This window comes from Pseudorca crassidens, chromosome 4 (genome assembly GCF_039906515.1).
Source record: "Pseudorca crassidens isolate mPseCra1 chromosome 4, mPseCra1.hap1, whole genome shotgun sequence".
Classification (NCBI taxonomy): Eukaryota; Metazoa; Chordata; class Mammalia; order Artiodactyla; family Delphinidae; genus Pseudorca; species Pseudorca crassidens.
Genome location: NC_090299.1, coordinates 25,553,769 through 25,579,766, shown reverse-complemented (window position 1 = coordinate 25,579,766; position 25,998 = coordinate 25,553,769). Strand labels below are relative to the sequence as shown.

Here is a 25,998-nt window from a genome sequence, read left to right as displayed (position 1 = left end):
ATATTCACGAGCTTTCATTTAAAATAGTCTATGTGCAGCTTAAAAAAAAATGATGATAGAGTTCAGACATCTGGAATGGTGCTGTGAGGAGCTCCGTGGTCCCTTTTCCAGCAAAACAACCATACCTGGTAGAAATTATTTTTTAAAAATGCCAAGCATTTTAAATCTCTGGAAAATGAACCAAGAAGATACAGCAAAGAAATATTTATTCAAGAAATCTACTAAGATTGGTAAGAACAGTGAAAGTGTGTAGCATTTGAGCCATGGCCCACCCCTTTCCCCACTTGCTCTAGTTTAAAGTGGCAAAACCCCTACCCACGTTGGGTGCAGCCAAGAACACAGGGGGTACCTCTCCTCCTCAAGGTAGCCACACTCATAGAGCAGAAACTGTACCCCAGATGCAGACCAAGAATACTGGAACCATGATTTGTCCTGGCTCCAGCTCAATTATAGGGTGGTAGTTCTAAGCCAGGAGAGGCAAGCTGAGAGGACCAGAGGCTACTATCTCAACCCAGCACCCTGATCATAAATCTGGGTATCACTCTGTGAGAAGGGGCCATTATCTCCACCCTCAGCTCTGGAGCATTGGTGTAGAGATTTTGCCCAGGGTAGGAGGCACACCATAAGAAGAGAGAGTTCCTAAGTTCTCTCGAAGGGAACTGACTTTTTTTGGGACAGGGAGTTATGAAGTTCAAACCTAAGATCACTCTTGAAAACAAATGATGATTTTGATAATAAGCAATTAAGAGGAGGTTGTTTTCATTTTAATTAAGATTAACAACAAGCTGATAATAGACCAAACAAAAGTTTACTAGACAGAATCGGGGAAAGAGACAGCTCGGGTTGCTCCTGGAGTCATAAAAAGCCTCATATACTGGCTTCAAAGACTACTGTGAAAAGGCCCACATTTCAGTGGTTCAGACTATGGCACAATTTGCATCCTAGGGCATTGTCAAAAACAATAAAGCATATTGTTGGTAATTACTGTAGGTTCTTATCTAGCTAACTTTTATACCTGGCTAGCTGTCTACCACAGGCAGACAGCTTAATAGAGACATCAGGAAAAGATGTAAAAGCAACCTTACTAAAAATACTGTTACGACAGAGTGACTGTGCTGCCTCTGAGGAGTAGCATTGAGGCTACACACCACAAGGGAAAGAGTCTTCACTTATTTCCCAATCATATACTAAACAAGTAAACTGATGAGTAAATAACAATAACAAAAACAAAACCCTGGAGATGGGAGGAGGGAATCAACATCAAGAGTGCTACAAAAATTATTTAAAATGTCCAGTTTTAAGCAGAAAATTACAAGATATGCAAAGAAACTGGAAGGGTGACCTATAGACAGGACAATAAAGTAAGCAATGCAAACTGTCTTTAAAGGGCCCAGATGCCAGACTTAGTAGACAAAGATTTCAAATGTATTCTAAGAACTGAAACAAACCATACTTCCAGACATAAAGGAATATATGATAACAGTGACTCATCAAATAGATCATATCAATAAAAAGACAGAAATTATTAAAAAAGAATCAAGTGGAAATCCTGCAATTGAAAAGTACAATTACTAAAATGAAAAATTTATTAGAGAGGTTCAACAGTACATTAGAGCTGGCAGAAGAAAGATCCCATGAACTTAGACATAGATCTATAGAGATTATGCAGTCTGAAGAACTCAGAGGAAAAAAGTAAGAAAATTCAGTAGAATCTCAGAGAAATGTAGGACACTGTTAAGTGCATCAGTATATTTGGTTATTACCTTAACACCACAACCAGACAAAGATATCATAATAAAAGAAAACTACAGATGAATATCCTTATGAACATAGATGCAAAACCCTCAACAAAACACTAGCAGTTAAATTCAACAACATATGAAAAGCATTATACACCATGGTCAATGGGATTTATCACACACACGTAAGGTTGGTTTAACGTCTAAAAATCAATTAATATAATATACTATAACAATAAAAAAAGAAAAAAACATAATCAACTGGATAGACACCAAAAAAAAAAAATCATGTGACAAATCCAACAGCCTTTTATGATAAAAATACTCAACTGAGTAGGAATAGACAGAAAATTCAACTTGATAATGAGTATCTATAAAAAGCCCACAATTAAGATCATGCTTAATGGTGAAGGACTGGATGCTTCCCTCCTAAGATCAGGAATAAGACAAGGATATTTGGTCTTACCATTTCTATTCAACATTATATTCCAGGTTCTAGTCAGGGAAATTAAACAATAAAATGAAATAAACTGTATACAAACTGGAGAAGAAGTAAAACTATCTTTATTTACATATAACATGATCTTGCATATAGACTATCCTGAGGAATCCATTAAAAAAAACCTCTAGAACTAATACGTGAGTACAGCAAATTTGAAGGTTACAAGGTCCATATACAAAAATCAATTGTACTTCTATGCATAAAAATGAACAATGTGAAAATGAAATTAATAAAAATTTCCATTTACAATAGCATTAAAAAGAATACAATAGTTAGGATTATTTTTAATAAAAGCAGTGTAAAACATAGACCCTGAAAATTATAAAATATTGTTGGAAGAAATTAAAGACCACCTAAATAAATGAAAAAACAGCCCATGTTTATGTATCAGAAGAGCTAATGTTGTTAAGATGACAATATTTCCCAAATTGATCTGTGGATTCAATGCTATCCTTATCAAAATTCCAGCCGGCCATTGTGCAGAAATTGATAAGCTGATCCTACAATTCATATGGTAATTTCAAAGAACTTCAAAGAGCCAAGACAATCTGCATGTTGTGAGTTGCCCTCTAGAATGGCCCACATGGTGAGGAACTGAGGGTGGACCCAGGCAGCAACTGAGGAGAAACTCAGGTCCATAGTCTTACAATCCATGAGGAACTGAATCTTGTCAACAACCATGTGAGTGAACTTCAGAGCTGGTCCACCCTCTAGTTGAGCCTTGAAATGACTGCTGCCCCAGCTGACACCTTGGTTGAAGTCTTTTAAGAGATTCTGAACTGCAGGATCCAGTTAAGTCATATTCAACTTTCTGACCTACACAAACTGTTAGATATCAGTGTGTGTTGTTTTAAGTTGTTAAGTCTTGGGCTAATTTGTTATGAAGCAATAGAAGACAAATACACTCAATTACCAAAGTATTTTACATGGATATGTATTTTACATGGATATACACACAAGGGTGTGTATTCTGAAGGATCCCTCAAGAACTCATGCAATTGCTGAAAATATTTCAAACTTTTCTTTGCCTGGATGCTTTGCTTCTTTATATTTTATCTAAGTCCATGTTCATGTAAATGTCCACTCTGCTGAGTGTACAGACTGCCTTATACATCACTGAACCTCCAAAATATACTATTTGCTCCATAGTAAACTTTCATCAAATCAATATTTGTTCACAGTTTTACTTTTGATTAAATATTATTACCTTCTCTACATTTCCTACCATTGAAATACGTTATTAGTTGTAATTATCAGGGTTTTTTGACATCTGGTATTTGATGTACAGCATAAGGCTACATACTGCATCATTTAGTAAACATAGAGGCTTAGCAGCTATTGAAAGGCAGCTCTCCCTCTGTTTTATTTCATTGTGCCATTAATTCCACTATCATACTCCTTTATTTTTTAATTGAAATCTCTACATAGCTGATTTAGTGTTCAGGTCATTACGACACAAAGATTGTTCATAGTTGCTCTATTTTTTTATGGTACGTGGGCCTCTCACTGCTGTGGCCTCTCCCGTTTCGGAGCACAGGCTCCGGACACGCAGGCTCAGCGGCCATGGCTCACGGGCGCGGCCGCTCTGCGGCATGTGGGATCTTCCCGGACCGGGGCACGAACCCGTGTCCCCTGCATCGGCAGGCGGACTCTCAACCACTGCGCCACCAGGGAAGCCCTCTGTTGTCATCTTTGAAGTGTTGTTTTTATTTAGTGACAATAAAAAGTCACTAAAATAAAACTAGTCATACTAAAAGTATGATTTAGTAAAAAAAAAAAAAAGGGATCAAAATTATTTCCCCCTACCCTACTGCCATACAAGTATAGTGTCTTGCAATGACCATATCTGGGTTGCCTGTGCTAATCATTAGATTAACACCTTCATACACATGAAGGTGTGTATGAAGAAAAAACATACACATGCACACACACTCATGGCATATATGTTCATGGATTAAACATACATACATATATATATGCACACACAAGCACACACTCACACTGCATACACATGTGCTCATGGATTAAACACAGACATACATGTAACTGCCCATACATATACACAAACATTCACACTGCATACATAAATGTGCATGGATTAAGAAATAATGATGCTGTACAGTAATAATAGTTCTTCTGACATAATGAAATAGTAAAGAAACAGACTTGCAATATGTTTTTCTCATGACCTTTAGACATATTACAACAGAAAATAAACTCTATCCAGAAAGAATTCGGAGAAATTCTACAAATGGAACCATTTCGACTGATTAACAGTTTTTGAAATATCAGTATGAAGCTACTAATATGTTATTTGAATCATTTTTGTAAATGTTGTGAGAACAACTGTGCCTTTCACTGATAGTCCCTCTGCCAGACAAGGTCATATCAAGGAATAGGGAGGAATGTCAGGATGAAAGAAAAAAGAGATTTAAACACTTTTGATTTTTTTCAGTATAAATTGGTCATTTAGTTTGAAAATCTCTTCCCATAATTGCTTCGACTGCAGCTAGATGAGTATTTCAAGATGTCCATTCCAAATTTGTGGACTGATGTCAATGATCAAAGAATTTTGGAATTGGAATTGATCAGTGGATTATCTGGCCCCGTGCTTTTGGTTGGCAGATGAGTTGATTTAAATTAATTATCTAAAAACTCTGTAGTTTAGAGTGAAAAAAGGAATCATTACCATCTCAGGGGAGGAAACCGAGGCATAAAGATATTAAATGCATTGCCAGCTGTATTAGAACTTGTTACTAGCTGTCAGGGATAAAATTTAGCCTGTTAATATAGTGCTTTCCACTACCCTATCCCATCTTGATACTGTTGAGGGTTTTGAAGTGTCATCTGGGCACGGAAAGATAATAATTTAATAAGAAAGAAATACATTTCCTGGCTCTTTGAACAACACACATATTGCCATCCTAGGTTTACAGTTAAAGGTGGGGTTCTGAATGTCACCGCTTGAAGAATCTTGAGAAGTTTTATTGAGCTCAACACCAGAAGGAAAAGGACAATGTCATTTCACTATGTGTGTTTAACGGACTTCACTTTAGTTATCATATTTTGATTATGCAACATATAATATTTTTCTTACAAAGTATATTTATAGGCTTCAGTCTAGTTTCTAGCCACCAACTAAACAAATGTAATTGTTCTGAATGGACTCTAAATAGCTTTCAACATTTCATTACAAAGCAATTACATCTGAGTCTTTCCCAGTGCTCTCAGCATGGCTTTAAAAAAAAATTACACAAACAGGTGAAATCAACCATTATGAAATATAATCTACATGCCTAAAAAGCAAGCCTTCAGAGTGGGAATGAGGTGGGGTGGGGGAGGTTTAAGCCAAAAGATAAACACAGTCTATTTTCAAGGTAACTGCACTGAGAGAATTCAGCATGCTTACTCAAGGTAAGTTTATTTTTTCGAAAAAGGAATACTTACTTAATTTTCCAACATTATGAAGCAGTACAAAATTTTTAGACATTCCCCAAAAGTGAGTGAGGATCAAACTTTTATGAATCCATATTTTGAAAAATATTTGGCTTTTGTAAAGTAAGACAACTGCATAATTGTCTGGATTTAGAAATATCATAATTGATTAATTAACACACATTGAATACTTATTGTATTCCAGGCACTGCTCTAAGCACATTATACATTTCCTCAAAACAGTCGTATGAGGTAGTTGTCATGATTATTTTCATTTTTACAGATGGGGAAACTGAGACACAGAGTCTAAGTAATTTTTGTTCAAGATCAAGCAGCCATTGATGGAAGGTCAGGATTCAAACACAGGAAATCTGGCGATTGAGTTAATGATCTTAACTGCTTTTTATACTCCCACACTTACTAGTAAGGATCCTATGTGCAGATTTGACACAGTCCTGGAGCTTTAGAGATGGAAAGAGGGGTGAGCCATTAACATAATAGCTAGGCATAACATTATTAAATATCATTGTACTCATATGGCCTTGGGTCTACGCCTCCCAATTTGGCTTTTAAAAAATTAAGCATATCAGCAATCATACAGTGCAAATGAACTGTTTATTTTAAATGAAAACTTGAAGACAGAGATTTTAACCGGGGCCCAGGGTCTTTGGGGAATTCACATACCCCTTGTGACCAACTGCCACACTGTGTGAAGATGTGAGAATATGCATCTGAGTATTTTTCTGGGGAAAACATTTCTTTCATTGGATTGTTAAAAGGATACATGATTTACTTGATATCCAGCACAGGGGTGGACAGACTTTCTCGGTAAAGGTCCAGATAGTTAATATTTTGGGCTCTGTGGGACATATAATCTCTTTTGCAACTACCCAACTCTGCTGTTGCAGTGAAAAAGCAGCTGCAGACAATGCATAAAGAGAAGAGTTGTGGTACTGTTCCAATAACACTTTATTTATGGACATTGAAATTTGAATTTTATATAATTTTTATGTCACAGAATATTACTGTCTTTGTTTTTCATTTTAAGACGTAATTTAGAGAACCCCAAACAAAACTATCTTCGTTCAGGAACAATAAAAAGCAATCAGCAGGCCAGATCTGACCCATAGGCCACAGTTTGCCAACTGCTAGTCCAGAACAGTGGTTCTCAAAGTGCAGTCCCAGCAGCAAGGGTATCCTCTGAGAATTTGTTGGAAATCCAAATTCTCAGGCCTCTTGGACAATCTACTAAACCAGAAACTCCAGGAGTGGGCCTAGCATCTGTGTCTTAAAAAGTCTTCTAGGTGAAAAAGTTACATGCTAAAGTTTGAGAAGCACTGATCTAGAGCCATTGTTCTAATGATTCAATTTATCCGTCTATTTATTCACCCTTGCAACAAATACTTTTTGAGACGGCAATTATCATGTACTAGAAATACAATGGAGAAAGTACTATTTTCCCTCTTCATAGAATAACCCTTCCATAAATCAGGAGATGGTAACTCTCTGTCAACGACCAATTTTTCTGAAATACATTTTACAGCACATCACGACCCAATACAAATACACACACATGCCTGAAACGAAATAATACAAAGCAATGTGTACCCTTAATGCTTGTGATGCACTCTGGTATCTTCTGTTTCATTCTATATATTTCTATTAGATTAAATCCAATAAATTGATTTTACAATATATCACAACTCATAGTTTGAAAAATTCTGCAATAAAATGTGCTCACCAGTGCAAATTCCTTGTTGAGAATCATCTGCTCCACTAAAGATGACTCATTGTGGAAGAGATGGGGCTGCATGTGGCTCCACATGTGAGGAAACCACCAGAACTCATCCACAGAATGAAGTAAAAGGTCGTCTCCTTCATCCTCCTCTTCAGTCCCTGTACAGCATATAAAATGGCTTAAGTGAAAATTCTATATTAACTAAAGGTTATGCTTGTCATATTTTTGTTATTCTTCTTGCTCCTGATACATAAATCCGATTTTGTGTTGTTCTAATAAAAGAGAAATGACCATACCCTAAATTACATCAGAGGCAATGCAGGTTGGGGGGGGGGGTAAGTGCAGATAGTTGTTTAGATTTAGAATTTAGGGGAATTTTATCACTGACATTGTTTAGAATAGCTAGCATATGGTGGTAATAAAAAAAAAGACCGAGTATTAGTCAATTTATTTTTGTTTTAAATTCATTAACTCTTAATTCTCTCTTTTGTTGCATACATAGGGGAAGCGTAGTCAAAGGTGATTATTCTTTTTACTCTTAAAAATATTTCTGCATATGTCTAATATTGAGCTGAAAAATCTTTAAATTTAATTGATGAAGTTTGTTGATTTTTTTCTGAATATAAAATAATATGTGCTTACTGAAGAAATGTGAGAAGGATAGACAAGTGATACATAAAAACAAAAAACCAAACCAAACAAAAAAACATCTTCCAGAACTAACCCAGTGGAAACGTTTCGGTATCTTTCGTTAAATCCTTTTCTACTTATTTTTTTAAAAGTTGAAGTCTTACTGTATAAATACGTTTGTGTCCTTACATTTTAAACTTACCATTATGAACAAACATTTCTCATTTTGATATAAATATTTTATAAAATGTAAACAATAAATCTATTAACACAATAGAAACTTGACTTGGGAATTTAAAACTAACATTAATTTCTCATCCTCTATTAGGAAAATTTGCTAACAATGCCCAATGCATACAAAAAAGTATTTGTCATGCCACAAGTGAAAAAAATTAAAGAAAGGAAGGAAAAACAACATCAGCAACTTAGTTCCAAGGAAATTCACTATGTTGCAGGCTATCCAAAAATATTTTCACTGTATGAATTCATAGTTTTTGTACAATTTTACAACATTCAGCCCAATTTTAAAATATTCTGAATCAATAGTATACGAATTGATTCCTATGTGCTCTCTAGATACTTAACCAAATAAGTAAAGTAACAAATCCTGGCTTACAGTGTGAGGTATATTTATTTGGATTATTTTTTTTTAAATTGGAGTATGTTTTATAGGTGATTTTATATCCTTTACTTAGATAAATATTAAGGAAAAATTTTTAAAGACTCTTCTTTAAATATTCCATTTGAGTGCCCTATAGTAAAGATTGCATGAATCATGAAGTAGTGCCATGAAATGGTTAAAGCATACATTTGTTAAAGTATACATTTGGCTATGTGATCTTGTATAAGTTAACTTCTTTGAGTCTTGGTTTCCTGGTTGAAAAATGGGGAAATGAATATCTATCTCACAGGCTCTTGTGAAGAGTCAAGGAGATCAATCTATTAAAGCAGTTAACATTGTGAATTGCAGATAGTTAGCATTCATAAACATTAGGATCAGTTTCTTCTTAAAAATAGTATCTACTGGTTTATACCTGTGGCGTTCTAAATTTACATGTTTCCACACATTATGAAAAATGTTGCCTGCCTATATTATTAAATTCTTGAAGTCAGAGACTGGATCCCTTTAATAGGCATTGTATCATGCCACTTCCCCAGGAGAGTAAATAAGGGAATAATTTAATTCAGTCTTAATATATATAGTCAGTGAATTTTAGAGCCTTCATATGTCTGCTTAAGTGCATGTCAATTTCTGTGTGTATTTATGTATATGCAACATTCTTGGTATATATTCCATAATCCATAATTCTCAAAAGGTGTAAGGACCACCAAGTTTAGTTAGTATTTTGGCAGTTACTGCTATAACAGTTGCTACTATATAAATATATAAAAGGTAAAGAAACAGGACTTCTGAATGTGATAAAGTTCTATGAATTAGATAAGCAGACAAAAATTCTACTGTTAGTAATACAGACTTACAATTCATTGGCTTTTGTTAATATATTGAGAATTTCAAATATTGAAATCCAAATGAAGAGAAGTTTGTCACTTCCTCAGATGGATTTTAAGTATGAAGTATTTATGCCATAGACCAAGTGTCTCTCATGGTCATAATTTAGCAGACTAAGGCACAGATTAGAAAGGGCTACTTTATGTCACATGAGATGAATGAATTGATCGTTCTCCCACAGTCCTGTTGTGCTTTGAATATACAATGTTTGAGAAATGCTTCCATTCACTTTAAACTCCATAGATTGTTATTGGAAGCGGCAGGAAGCACATAATGCATACTTGACCAAGAAAGAGGTCAATTACTCATTTAAAGAAAATTTTGCCAACTATTGATATAAACAGATGTATAATTGATCCTAAAATCTTGGTGATTTTTATACCAGAGAGTGTGTTAATTTATAAGTACTCCCCACAAGGTTAACAGTGATATTTAAAACCTCTTTTTTTACTCCTAGGATTAATTCCCTATCAGCCTTTCTCTTATTTTATACAGGTCATATAATTCAAAGCCACATAAGCCTAGCTCATGACACTAGAAATTGCTTAATGAAAAATGTGATCTCAAGTCATGCTGAGGGACCAAAGAAGAATTTCAAATATTTTCAAATATAGCTAAATTAAAATATTAAACTTTTGACTCCTTGTATACACTTATTTTTTATACCTAATTTATGATTAAATTACACTTGAGAATAAAATTTACAGTTCATACATGACTATATTTAGCACAAGTTCTAGTACGTTAAGGTGTCTATGTTCAAACTGAGCCTTTCACTTCTAACCTGATCTAGATTCAAATCTACATCATTGTTAATTAAAAATATGGTATTTTTTGTTTTCATTTAAATGTTATATCATTTTGCTTTACTGATTCCCAGAGGATAAAAGTATTTTAATTCAGAAGTAAAATATTTATGCACTCATTTCTTTGTTTCCGCTCTTGGAGGATCTGTGTTATGAGATAATAGTGTGCTTCTAGAAGTTTTTAAATCTGCCAAAATAAGAATAATTTTAGCAAGATTTGGGCCATAGGTTAGTTTCCATAAGGCACAGTTGTGACATTAAAATCAGATACATAAATAAATGCAATACATCGTATCAAAGAGAAAAACTCTATAACCATCCTGATGCAGAAAAAGTACTGGAGAAATTCAACAACCATGCACACACACACACACACACACACACACACACACATATATGTTTTTTTTTTTTTTTTTCGGTACGCGGGCCTCTCACTGTTGTGGCCTCTCCCGTTGCGGAGCACAGGCTCCGGACGCGCAGGCTCAGCGGCCATGGCTCACGGGCCCAGCCGCTCCGCGGCATGTGGGATCTTCCCGGACTAGGGCACGAACCAGTGTCCCCTGCATCGGCAGGCGGACTCTCAACCACTGCGCCACCAGAGAAGCCCTTTGCACATATATTTTTAAAGTTCCTCAGCAAACTAGGAGTAGATGGAACTTCCTCAACCCAATAAAAAGCATCTACAGCAAAAAATCTACAGCTGTTATATTTAATGCCAAACTAAATGTTTTCCACCTAATACTGGGGACAAGGCAAGGATGTGTGATCTCATCACTTTCATTCAGTGTTGTAATGGAGATCCTTGCCAACTCAATAAAAAGATAATAAAAGGCCTACAGATGTGAAAGGAAAAAGTAAAACTTACTTTATTCGCAGATGACATGATTGTACATATTGAAAATCCTAAAGAATCTACAATAAAAACTATTATAACTAATAGGTGAATACAGGAAGACTACAAGATTAGTATTTAAAGAACCATTTGCTATTCTGTATACTAGGACAGTGAACAATTACAAAATAAAAGTACAAAACGCCATTCACAATAGTATCAAAAAACATAAAATACCCATAAATTTAAGAAAAATGTCTAAGACCGCTACAATAAAAACTACCTTATTATTTATGAGACAAAATTTTAAAGCCCTAAATAAATAGAGAGATATGAGTGTTCATGGATCAGAAGACTCAATTTTGTGGCTAGATCAATTTTCCCTGAATTATCTATGGATTCAGATTCTAAAATAAATCTATAGATTCATAATCTTAGGAAGCTTTTTAAAAGAAATTGATGGATATTTTAAAAACTTATAGTGCTATAAAGCAAAGGACCTAGAATAGGTGCTGAAAACTAGAAATAGAAGCTAAAACTATAAAACTTCTACATGTATTATAGATCTCACAATACATCGTTATCATCTTTGTTTTAAACTGTATGTTAAGTTTTGAAGAAATTTAAAAATGAAATAAGTTCTTTTGTATTTACTCGTAAAAAAAGAATCAGATACATACAATTCCATTGTCTGCATTATCAATTTTGTACAAATGTTTGTCTTATATTTGCTATTATATATGAAATATTGTAATTCCTCAAAAGCAAGAAGAGGTGTCTAATTTTCTTTGTACACTGTACCTGGCACAGTTCCCTATAAGTGGGTATAGAATAAACTCATTTTAAATAGCAAACTAAATGAAAAGAATCATTTGATGATGAAAATTGATTACAAGCTATCTGCATTTCCAAAACTGGAAAATAAAGCCTGGGGAATAATTCAATATTTTAAAATAATATTTGATTTTAAAAAACGCTTTAGGGCTTCCCTGGTAGCGCAGTGGTTGAGAGTCCGCCTGCCGATGCAGGGGACACGGGTTCGTGCCCCGGTCCGGGAAGATCCCTCATGCCGCGGAGTGGCTGGGCCCGTGAGCCATGGCCGCTGGGCCTGCGCATCCGGAGCCTGTGCTCTGCAACGGGAGAGGCCACAACAGTGAGAGGCCCATGTATAGCAAAAAAAAAACAAACCCAAAACTTTAAAAAGTAATAATAATAATAGACACTTACATAGCATGACATGCTATGCACTGTTCTAGACAAGAGAGATATTATTATTCCCATTTTGGAGATGTGGAAATTGAGGTACAGAAAAGTGATCTGTTTATGTTCACATAGCTAGCGAAATGTCAGAGACTAGATTTAAACAAAAGCAGGTCATTTCCAATGTCGAGTCTTTGAGCCAATATATTATACAGAAAAGCAAAAGCAAACAAAAGAGAATAAATGTGACACTGTTTTTTACTTTCATGTTTAAAAGTTAATAGTTTTATATAAAGATCTGTTTTCTTTATATAAAAATGACCTCTTATAGAAAAGACCAGTATTTATTCAATTTGTAAATATTATACGAGGTAATTGTTTGATTCATATTCAATTCATTATTAGTTAGAGAATGGCAATGACTGCCACCAGAAATCATGTCTACAAAAAGTATTTGTAGCCTTCCATCCCTACAAGCCATCTTAATCTTGTAATGTCTCCATTTTTCAATTGAGTTTTCATTGTGCAATTCCAATCATGCTTTAAATATTTCTAGACTAAAATATTTTACTCTGAACTCCATGCTTTTATTTTTTTACTTTTAATCAACAGCATGTCCTTCCCCTTTCAATTTGGCACCCATGAGTGACTGACTTTTAGGGAAGGCTTAGTGATATGTCCTTTTTGGGTGAGATTGTTTTTAGCATGTGAAGGACAGAGAAACTGAACAGGAAAGAATACATGGAAAATACAAATAAGTGAAGCAGTCTGAGAAGGCAGAATCTATCATTATTACAGTGGGCATATGTGATTAAATGTCTTCAAAACAATGAGGCTCATCAATCAGCATCTTCATGCATTGGGAAATCAGATCATCCCGGGAGAGATCTGAGACACTCACTATGACAAGGCCATCTTCTCATGGTTACACATCACAATCAAGTGCATAGGTGAGGAAAACACTTTTCTGATTTGTTAAGCTTGCGACAGTTAAACCTCCATATAGGAATGTGACTAGAAAGGAGAGAGGCATGCTCTCCCCATGGTGAATATCATCAATGTTTAACTCCACTCTGGAAGAAACCTTGATATCCCCGAGTGAATAAATAAGTACTTAATATATACTACTGCACCCTTGAAAAACGTCATGGATGCATTTCAATGATTCTACACATAAAGTAGCAAATCAAATAAAGTTTCATATTTATGTGAAGGTAATTAAACTTCCAGGACTCACAAATTTATATATAAAACTATAAATACATATATATACACATATATATGTGTGTGTATATATATATATATATATATATATATATATTACTTAGTCTCTAAAGTGAGTTACCCCACAGCATAACGGGATAGTGTTTCTTCCAGTATTTTTATTAGGTTAGTACTAACATAAAGAGTCAATAAGGTCCATTTAAGAGATATAATACCTTTTTTTGTTATTGTTGTTTGGTACCTTCCTCCAACAACCGTCCCTGTGATATTTACTAGTGTGTTGTTCATTTCCTAGTGGATGTGTAGTGTGTACATGTTTGGGATTATAAAAAAGAAATGGGAAGTGTTATAACCTGCTATGAACATTAATGCTGCAAATGTCTGGCAGGTTTAATAGGTCTGAATATGAAAAGTATATAAAAGCTGAGGCTGTTATCCAGATATATTTCAGCCTAAAGAATGGCTTTACTTACCCTATACAGCTATTTAAGACAAAATAGTACTGTTTGTGTGTGAACTCCAAATAATCCCATGGTTTTTTCCCCAGCATGAGTAGATACAGCCTTTAGAGCTACCTGCTTTATAACTTCATAGTCGGTGATTCTTAGGTCTGAACTCATTTCCTGAGGGGGCTTTTGAAAAGGATTTACAACACCATGTCTATTTTCAAAATTGTAAGCTAGAATTGCTTTGCCTGTGCAGATGTGATGACCCAAATCTTTCTCTGCAAAACATCCTTTTAAAATATGCAATGATTTGATTTATCAACTGGTCTAAATACAACTTTTCCTTCTATTACTTTAAACAGATTTACATGTTTCAGAGCAGGAGGAGAAAAGCATTAAAGAAAAGCCAATAAGACATTGCTACTTCAATATTCTAATAAAACATGCTGAGCTTATTTGGGTAAACATTAAAAAGCCTCTTTGGGTAAATGAACTACATATATGATAATAAAAGACTACCTTTGCATGGGATATTTTTGATGAGTCACTAAACTGCATGCATTCATAGAGAATACTATGAAATGTTTTCACTAAGATACTGTGAAGGAAGAACGATGCAGAGTCCTAAACAAAGCATTTAGCTTTCACCAGAGATGCAGAAATAGAAGCAGATAGTAGGTATTGCCCTAATACAGTCTGAAAGACACCATTTTGTGCCATTTTTGTTATTACTATCCAACAATCACTTTTATGCACATAGTTTTCTCTATACTAGTCCCTGACATTGTAATGTTGCTATTCAGAAAATAAGAGTCAAATTCTGGAGGTAAAGATGGGTAAAGAGGTGAGAAATATGAGAACATGGAGTAGTGCATGAACACCGTTCACATTCTGAGAATCTGTTGAGAGGCTGAGACTGAACAGAAGTGTAACTGTGACTAGATAGACATGGAAAGAAATATAAACCTGATTGTGATGGTATTAATGTATGTTGAGCCAAATCACTGCAATATTTTTAAGGAAAATCCTGCAAGGGAAGGTAAATTAAGCAAGATGACTCAAAATCTATTAAATTTCTTTGAGGCTATAAAATTCCTCCCTTATCACTAGATGTTTTCAAAAGGAAAATAATACATACAAAAATGTCACCTGGATTGTCCTACGATTAAAAAACACTGTCCATTATTATTATTATCATTATTATGTCATTGTCATCATCATCATCATCGTCACTATGCTTCCTACTTAGACTATGCTGACACAAGATGCACAGACACACTTAGAACAATGGTTATAGTTTCTTTTACTGAGTTGACAAAGTCAGTTCTCTTCCTCTTTTGCCCTTGATTCTAACAGTATTTGAAAAAGTAAACAAGTTCATTGATTTTGGATTTGGCTACTCATAATGCACCCAAGTTTTTCCCATAATCAGCCTGGATATTCTATTTCTCCTACTTATGAAACATTAAAAATCCTCTCTCCTATTTATATGTAGCTGCCTGAGAACACAAAGCTCCTTCTTACCTGTGTGGTAAAACTTCCCTGAAAATCCAAGGTTGAAGGTAAAATTTGCAACCTGAGTGCGCAGTAAATTTTGAGTCTCTAGTAATGCCTGAAATAAATAAGAAATTAACATGATTTTAGAAAAATAAATATGAAGATTTGGGATGCCTCTTTTTCAAAAGTGTATGCATGAGTGAAACAAAATGTGGGCTTTGTTGCTTTTTGGGTTTTTGATGGCTACTGGTATGTATTATAATCACTATTGTTATTATTTTTACTGAAGGTTACGAATTATGAAGCAGTTAAGTCCTAAGCATTTTATAAGCGGCTGAGAGGCAATTCTCTAACCACACAGCATTGAAATCATTTTTCATTTCTGTGTGAGACATTTCTTGAATTTCAGATTATCACACTTCTTTTCCTTGGGGAAAATTTTTCAGAATTGTTGGATGCAGGCAGGTCCTGTATTTGTTGGTAAAGGACAAGAAGTTAACTTTTGTTTGAGTAGTAACTGAGTATTCTACTTAACTGTGCAACCTCTCCTATCATTTTTAAGGCATAATTATTGAGTTGAAAGCTTGGATTTTTACTTTACAAACTAAACAGCAATTTTTATACTTTATAGGATGGTAATTACAAATGAACAAGGAAAGGACAGGTAGGAAATGGGTAATTCCATAAAGAAATATTCTCTAAACATTGCAAAAATTTTCCTAATTTCTCCTTTTGGAATTATTCTATGTTAATTTCTTGTTTGTAGACAGGATAAGAACATATTATTAAGACTGATTTTTGTTACTACTATCCATCTTTTAAGGTAAATAAAGAGTCAAAAGTTTAGACAATTTCTTTTGAGCATTAGTTATGGTGGCTAAGCATTTGCTTCAAAAATTTGTGAACCTAACTTTTTATTTCCCCAGAGTTAAGAGGGCTCTCCGGCAAATTTGTAAAGAAAAAAAAAAAAAAAAAAGAAAGAAATGACCAAATAATTAAAAGGTTGATAAGCTATAGTTTCTGGTTATCCAAGATTACAGTTATACTGCATGTAATCCTGGCTAACTTATTTAAATATTATCAATTCAATAGAAAAAGGAAAAAACAGACCTAGTAGTTTGACTCAGTTATATAAAATATTCAAAAAAGTTCTCATAAAAAAGCAAACTAGATACTAAAAAGAGAGTAGAGTTAAAAATAAATTTATTGAACTAGTTGAGCTTATTGGTAAAGACTGTAGAATATAGCTTTAAAATTAAAAAAATAAAACGATCATGCATCCTTTTTTCTAAGGGAGTTCCTTTTTCTGGCACTCTTGTTATGTTCAGTGCACAATCCCTGAGCTTTCATATATTGAAATCATTTTTTTTTTTTTTAGTTCTTCCTTTCCCTGTTCTCCTCACTGCTCCAACCACATCCACTCAATTTTCTACCTCTGGGGTCTTGAAGGCATTCTTTATTCCACATTTATTTATCCACCAACCATTCTTAAATTCAGTAAATATTCCTTGTAGGTGGATACAGTGTTGGGTTTGGCAAGCACAGTCTCTGTAACCTTGGGCTTTACTGAGCGGGAGAGAGCTATTAAATAGAGGGTCCCACAAATGTGTAATTACAAATCATAATAAGTGCTACAAAACAAATCTAGAGCATGTTGTGATAGATAAATTAAGGGATTTAGTTTAGACTGGGGAAGTGGGCCTACACTTGATGCTTTCTAAGGGGCCATTTTAAAAAGATCAAACGATCTATTTTTTCCCAATTAGCTTGCTACCACTTTAGGCAGGCCTTCATGTCTTTTTCTTGGGCTTTAAAACACTGTAGACTGCTAACCATATTCCCACCTTCCTCTATTCTATTTTATACTCTGCAGTCATGCTAACATCCTAGAAGCAGTAAATGCACTTTACCCTTGAGGTCAGGCAAGCCATTCACTTAATGACTCAGCTTGGTCGGTCATTTCACTTCTCACAACTTTCCCCTTATCTGTGAAATGGGATCATGCTTAACACTTGTTTCACAGTATTATTGTGAAGATTACATTGTATTAGGCATACAAAGTGCTTAGCTAAGTGCCTGGTACATAGTAAGAACTTGATAAATGCTGTTAATGATCACTTAATATGTCATTCTCTTCCCACCAATTAGGTATAAATGGTGACTTCATATTTCCATATTAAGCTACCTGCATTGGTATTTCCCCAAATCACCCTGTCGTCTGCACTATTCCCCACCTCCTACATTTCTCCATGTTTTTCTGTTTTTTTTGGGGGGGGGGCTGGAAAGTGTCCAGTTGTTCCCAATCTCATTTTCCAGTCCCAACCCATTTTTAAAGATCTGCCCAAATGCCACCTTTTTGTATGAAGCCTTCCCTGATGCCTTAAAGCTTTTCCTTTTCTCATCTCCCAAAGTAAGTTCCTAAATTGTTTATCTTAAGACTTGCATCATTTTCCACTTTACTATATAACTTTGTATTTTATTTCTCCTTTTAGTTTAAAAGTACCTGAAGGTTGATCAAACCTTACTCATTTTTACACATGCCATGTTGCTAAATATAGCTTCATATATATGGAAGGCATTTAAAAAATGTGATAGGAGCATATATTAATGCACAGCTGCCAATTGAATTAGTTTCATTTATTTTTATTACTAATATTTTTCTGATGGTAAAATGATAAAAATGGCTCATGGACCATACCATTAAATGATATAGATAGGATCTTGCATTTCATGAGCACATTCATAATATGGATGTTTTATAATCTTCTATTGTAAGTCGCCTAGTAAGACAAGCTCACAGAGGCGAGGGCATATGGATTTTCTTCCACTGGCGCTAATTAGCTATATGAAGAATTTGACAGACCTTTCCATTGTTAAAAGAAGTAGAGTTGTCTAGTCACAGCCTGCCAACATGTAATCTTGATTAATGTGGGAGTAAAATGACAATTTCTGTAAGTAAAAACAAAACAAATGGATAAAAAGAAGCAAATTCTAAAAGATTCAAGCTTTCCTACTTCATTGTAACTGAATGTTCTTTGAGTTTCAAAATTCAAGGAAAGAAAGGTTCCATGTCTTTCAATGATAAGAAAAAGAGAGACACAAATAAATATGTTATAAAGTGGATATAATTTTTAAAAATAAAACTCAGAAATAAGTGTAAAAGAAAAACATGTTAAACCATAAAAAATAATGAAGAAATATAGAAAAAAATAAAGGATTGAAATACAGGAAAAATGTAAAATGCCAGAGGAAATATCAGACAGGAAAAATACAAATATAAAATTATGAATAAATAAAATATAATAAAACCAAAAAAACTTCTTTTGGAAAAATTTGTTAATGGACTAGAAATAAGGTCTCAATTTGAGATAAAAATCAAACAGTAAAGCATAGGAAATAGTATACAGCTGTGTATATACTATTTTTATCTGAATATTTTGTGGGGAAATTTGACTAACTTTTGAAAATATATGTAAAATAAAATATATACAGTGTTTGGATAATAAACCTTAGTTATTTTCTTTAATAGTTTATAAGTCATAAAAATATATATAAACGGCTTTGAAGTTTTCCCTTGCATTATTTATGAAAGGCTCACTAAGTTATTTGATTGGGTATCAAAGAGAATAAATATATAATGTATTTAAGCAGAAGCAAAAAGTCATTATTTTAACAAACATTACTTGCATTCACTTAATGTTCTTATAATAAGTTCCTCAGTATTTAATAAAGCAAGTCCAACTCTGCCCTACTGCAAAATGTTAAAGAGAACAATGGTTTTCAAACTTTACCAGACATAAAATTTTATAGAGGAGGCTGCTAAAATTGTCAATTCTGGGGATCCACTTGAAGAGTTATTGATTTAATCTGTCTATGATGGTGCCCAAGTATGTGTATTTCATTATAGACCCCAGTTGGTTCTTAAGAAGGGTCAAGCAATTGTTTCCAATTTACCCATAAGAAATGAAATGAAACACCAGGATGCTTTTCCCAGGCCCATTTTCTGGGTATTCTGAGTTACAGTATAGGATGGAGCCTAGGAATCTGTGTTTTTAACAGTGATTCTTATAGTTTCAAACTGGAGATTATAGCCATCAAGGAACTTCAGGAAATATTGTTAGTGCACTATTCATATTTAATTTCAAGGTATATTGCACATGTCTTAAGCCATTCTGATATTCAGATTGTTTATCATCAGGTTAACACTTTCTCTACGTGTACGTAATTAATAAGTCATGACTGTATACATACTTTGGTATAGCCTTATGTTTTCAGAATTTCAAATCAAATACCAAAGGGTGATAGTTTTTGTTTGTCTGCCTTGGAAAGTTTTTTATTACATTCAATAACTCAATAAAAATGTTATCTTATTTACAAGATCTTACTTATCTTTTTATCTTACTTACAAGATCTTGATGTGGGAATCAGAAAAGGTTACATCTATACTTATTTTCCAGGTGGAAAAAAATTGCTTCATGGAAAGTTTAAATGACCCACCCAGATAACACAACAAGAGGGCCAAAATCGAGCACGTTTGCCTTAACATTTGGTCCGACTTTAACCTCAGGTCTCTCTACAGTAAATCTGTGTGGCCACCCAGTTTGACTCGGAATTTCATGAACTTCTGTGCAGAGACTATTTGTCAATGTACAGATGAAAATGCATAGGGCTGACCCAGTGTGAAAGTATGCCGCTTTTGAAGTTTGCCTTTGAAAGTTTCTGCCTCCCTTCTTGTTCATCTCTTTCCCCTTAGAAATCTCCATTCCTTCAGAAATCTACTCTCTTCCTTTTTTTTGATAAAATCTTACTGCTGCTCAAAGAGGAAATTGTTTGATATAATTTATAAATTGACAAAAGCTTATTATACCAACATGCTGAGTCTTCTAAACAATTTCACATGGAACAGTTTAGCTATGATTGTGGAATGGGTGAGTTAATTAAGAAAGAATGAATGTATACTTCTGATATCTTTTGTGGGGAGAAAGGTTTGGGGATTGGGGGGTCCTTCTGATGAAATCACATTCAATTCAAAGAACAACTTGCCAGGTAGAAAAACACCATAGTGTTTCAGAGCAATTATCCTCTCGCTTTCTGCCCATCACCTAAGTGTTCCACTGCTATCTATCTTCTCTCACTTAAGTCTCCAGGAAGCAAAGAATCTGGAACTCTCTGGGCTCTCTACCTCCTTGTGCTATTATTCACTCATTTATCCATTCAAACAGTATTGACTGAACCCCTGCTTCTTGTTTTAGGCATTCTTCTAGGTACTAAGGATACAGTAGAGAATGGTAACAATAATATCTAACATAATTGTGTTAGGTACTGCTAGGTACTATGAGTACTATAAGAAGCACTCAACTTGAATTATCTCTAAATCTCTCCACGATCCCTTGGGCTTCCCTGGTGGCGCAGTGGTTGAGAATCCACCTGCCAATGCAGGGGACATGGGTTTGAGCCCTGGTCCGGGAAGATCCCACATGCTGGGGAGCAACTAAGCCCGTGCACCACAACTTCTGAGCCTGTGCTCTAGAGCCCACGAGCCACAACTACTGAGCCCGCATGCCTAGAGCCCGTGCTCCGCAACAAGAGAAGCCACCGCAACGAGAAGCCTGCACACCACAGCGAAGAGTAGCCCCCGCTCGCCGCAATTAGAGAAAGCCCATGTGCAGCAACAAAGACCCAACACAGCCAAAAATAAATAAATAAAATAAATAAATTTATTAAATAAAAATCTCTCCATGATCCCTTTATTAACCCTATTTTACAAGTGGGGAAAATAAATCGCAGAGAGCCTAAATAAGCTACCTAAGGTTATGGAGATAGAAAGTGTCTGCCAGACAAAACCACTATATTTGTTGTTTTCATGGAGCTTACATTCTTTTTAGACATGCAGATGATACACATGGCAAATCAATCAAATAATTATTTAATTGAAATTATTATTAATGTAAAAATAATTATAGTATATGCTAATATTGAAACTAACAGAGTACCTACATTTTAACAGGATAGGCAATGAGCTGTATGAAGGTCTTTCTGAAACAGTGGCAGTTTAGTTGAAAGAGAGAGATGAGAGGCCAGCTATGTCTAAAACAGGGACTCCAGAGCATGTGCTCCAGGCAAGGGGGCCAGTGAAAACAGGGCTCCATGTCAGGAAGGACCTTGACACCTTTTTAATACACCACCCTCTACTTCACCTCACATAGGATATGATTTACATTTTAAATTGATTTCTCTGGCTACTTGCTGATAAGGAATTGTAGGAAAACTGGTAAGAAATGGGGGAAATCATTTAGGAGGATTTTGCAGTAGTTCCAGTAAGAGAAAATAAAGGCATGGCTTCTACTGGTGGCACTGGGAATGGAAAGAAGTAAATAGTGTAATTATTGATGGGCCGATGTGGGAAGTAAAGCTGAGTAATTTCATTAATGATTCAGATTTCTGACATTCGATGAAGTGAGGGAAGAGTTGAGATAGGTTTTGAGGGAAAATCAACACTTCCATGGCTACACTAAACATTTCTTCCCCACAGCAGGATGGCTATGTTGTTGAAAACTCTACATTACCCCAACAGGAAAAACAGAGTTTAAAGTCCCACATCGTCATTGTTTTCAAACATTGGTACCCATGATTAGAGGTAACTGAACAAGGAGTGTATATATTAGCAAGGGGAGTGGTCTCATAGTACAGGGAGTGCTTTTTGGATACCGGAAGGTTAAACATTGATACTGATTAAAGATACAGGCAAAGAGAAGAAAAAAATTGAAAATTAGTTTGACCTTGTAAAATAATATTAATTCATGTCACGTATGTGAAGAGTCTGCATTTTCTGCTTGATTATCAAAGAACACAATGAAGGTTATATAAATCATTAAACTTGAAGTGCATTTACAGTGTTGTAAATTTTGATTGTATCAGCAAAGTCAAAGCATGTGTCTTTGACTCCCTTCCCAGTGGCTATGGACTGATTTGTCTTGTGCCCTAAACTGTGTTACGGGGGAATGTCATTGGCATCTCTGTGTCCACAGAATTCTAAGCCAATGACTTCAGTCCATTCTGAAAGCATGTGAGATGAATTTCTGCTTCTGTTTTCTGATTGGCACTCTGGTTCTCTCCCTGGGATCGGAAAAATTCCATAAAGGTGGTGACTTACTGCCCAGTTCTTAAGAGCCCCAGTTTCTCTTCAACTGTATTCTCAAGTTCAGCCCATAGAGGTCACCTTAAACTGTGAGTATGCCCTTCTCTCTCTACCTCTGTTTCCATGTTTTTCATGCTCTACCTAATCGATTGGAATTTTGAATCAAATAAATAAATTTGAATCAAATATGAACTCGTATGACCCTTGAGATAGTACTACTTGAACCACTGGCTTTTTCCTTTATAAGTTAGTTCTTCTAAGTCTCGTCTTCAATTGTATTATTTAATTTACTTTTTCTACAAGCTTTGCTCCCAAGTCTCCATCATGGCCTGCAAGAATTTTTGAGTTGTAAAAAGATAAATATAATGTAACTTTAGAATTCATGGTTCATGTAGCATGATTATTTCCTTAAAAGGATTTTATAAAGTAATGGCAAGAATAACTGTCTTATTTTCCCTAGGCCCAAATGTTTAACTAAATGATAAAGTAATAGTGAGATAGAACTATCTTACATGAGGACTTCTTCGGGGATGTGGAATGAAACTGGTCATTGTAAGCTCAGTGACTGAAAGATGGCTTCAGGAATCATCAGGAATCAGAGAGCTGAGAGAAACATACACATGCACAACAAAATAATAATGTCAGACCTTTATTAAGGAAGGATGGGAGGAAAGCCATTTTAACTCAAAATATTTCCAGAGATTCTAAGTAAGGATCTGCACTGAACTGGGCCCAAATTCTCTCTGTGTTAGGTTGAAACTGTAAAATGAAACTTGAGTCACCCTGCGTAATCCTGACTTCTGTGTTGGAGAGCCTACGTGATAGAAATGCTTTGTCCTCCGGTGGAAGTACCAAAGCAGACACAGAATCACCTTAGGAGCTAGCTTGGGGTCTCTGAAGTGTGGAAGCTTGGGCTGCCTTCAATAATGAGTCATCATGGATGATTTTATTATGTAAGACATGATAACTAGTGAAACAAGAGTTCCTGATTACGGATTTCCAAACGGTGATCCATGGGTCACTGGGTCTGTAAAATTTAACAGTTCCATGAAAAAATAATTCCATGTTCAAAATGTTTGGGAAACACTCTGTAGTATATCCCTCTTGGGAGGTTCTCAATTCACATTTACATGCTAAAGTCTTTAGTAGAAAAAATTTTGTACTTGATTTATCTCAGCTTTTCCCCCAAACTATTTGCCAGTAACACACACTCCTACCTGCCTAATTTTAAGATACAGACTTAGGAAAAAAACATTAAGTGGATGGCTAATACCTTGGAGGTAGAGGTATTTCCTGGGGTCATGATATCCTTGATCAAATACAGTTTTCTATTTAGTATCAAATGCAAATGGCAAAATATAATAGCTGTAATTTTTACATGAAATGTGGTTCTGCATATGTATTCAGTTATATAATCACATTAAATCTCTGCATGTGATCTGTAGAAAAAGAGGACTTTTCCATTATTCCAGGATTTGTCATCCCACAAGAACTTCAGATCAAACTCAGTTTCTTAGTATTATGAAATCGTGGAAATATACTTAGAAATAATTACCCTTTTGATAAACATGATGTTCCTTCTTGGAGCATCTTATTCTTGTTGAAAACTTATTAAAAACAACTATTAAGTTGTTTTCATTACCTAAATTAAGTAAGGATAGGTCTAATTAAGTAAATTTAGACGTATCTCTAAATTACGTTTTACTTCATGATCCAAAAAAAAAAATTCTCATTTTATTTTTTAGGCCTTAAAAAATGTAGGCCTCTCCAGCAGCTGTCTGCTTAATCAAGGTCAGGTACTGGCATCCTTCCTTAGGAATCGTGCTCTGCCTCTGTTCACAATCTCCATGTCTCATTCTCCATCCTCTGGTCACAATCTCCATGTCTCATTCTCCATCCTCTGGTCACTCGGTACAAGTCTAGGGCCTCTTACAACAGTTCCTGGCACAACACAGATATCCAGTAGTTGTAGGCTGGTGTTGTAACTGACCTCCCTAATTTCATCTCTAGAAATACCCTCTGCTCACATACAGTCAGAAATCTCTTCAAAATGTCGAGGTATCAGCTTATTAGCTATCATCTTTCATTCTTTTGCTTATTAGCTATCATTCTTTCATTAAATATTGTGTTGTAACAATTCCAAAATATTTCTTGAGCACAGAAGGTGTACACTCTATTCTCAGCTTTATACAACTCCCCATTCTTTCATGGATGCACCCTAGAAACACCTGAACTCTGTGTCAGATTTTTAGGATATTGGAGACAGGCTTCAGAGATTCCTGCCATAGCTTTGGCAGATATGTCTGTTCTATAATAATTCTCCTAAAATGTCCTGGAACCACAGAAAGGGAGTTCTGAGGATGGTAGGTATTCAGCATTTTAATTTCAGTTTTATCTCTACAGCCATTTCATCAAAGATTAAAAAGAAAAAAATTTACTTTCTTGTCAGTTTCCATCATTCCTGTCCCACAGAAGGAAGGGATACATTACTGAGAGTATCAAGGGATGTCTGCAGGTTTTTATCCACTTTCTCTTAGTAAGGTATAGTCTCTTCCTGTCTTCTCTGTGATTTCACTCACAATTTCTCTCTACTCAAAGTATAAATAAATTTCAGGTTAAAATCCATATGATCTTTCCAGTGGCCAAACTTTTCCTTTCACTAGAGTTATTTCTTTAAGATTATACTTAAAAATTACAAATCATATGTTTTAACTTTATTACTATCTTTCTGTTATTAATTTTAAAGGAACCAAAGCTTTGCCTTACTTTTATTTGCTACATTAATAGAGCCAATCTTATCAACCTGAAGTTACCACTGGGGCAGAGCAAGTTGATAATGGTGAAAATAGCTGTGTGCAGTAATGATTCAACTGATTGATATGCTCTAAGTGATTTGAACAAAGATAAATCATTGACTTTATTGGGTATTGAAAAATTGCATAATACATGTAGGATAGGTGGCATGCTGATATCTATATATCTATATCTATATGTGTGTGTGTTTTACGTCCCACAGTGAATATATTTGTCTTCTTTCTGAATAAGGATATCTATTTTTAAATACATAATTGGGCTAATAGATGAATAAACAGACTGCATCTATTAGCAAATTTATTATTTATCATCAGGGTGTAAAGGTGGTACATGATAACATAATTGTTTAGACTTTTAGAAAGGATCATTACTTCAGAATATTGACGTATTTGGATAAAAGGATAGGAGGGTCAAATTAAAAAAATCAAGAACATTCCCTTGATGGCTTAGAAAACAAAGAAAGGTTATTACTGATAATAAAATTGAA

At 34.9% G+C, this 25,998-nt stretch overlaps 1 protein-coding gene across 1 annotated transcript in view; it reads right to left on the bottom strand.

Moving 5' to 3' along the window:
* The window catches only part of LOC137223465 (bifunctional heparan sulfate N-deacetylase/N-sulfotransferase 4), a 247,142-nt gene that overhangs the window by 136,428 nt on the left and 84,716 nt on the right, over positions 1-25,998 (bottom strand). The window contains exons 2-3 of the mRNA XM_067735209.1: positions 15,587-15,674; positions 7,418-7,572 (exon numbers count right to left, since the gene is read on the bottom strand). Coding sequence (XP_067591310.1) covers positions 7,418-7,572; positions 15,587-15,674 — 243 coding nt within the window. The remainder of the gene's footprint in view (positions 1-7,417; positions 7,573-15,586; positions 15,675-25,998) is intronic.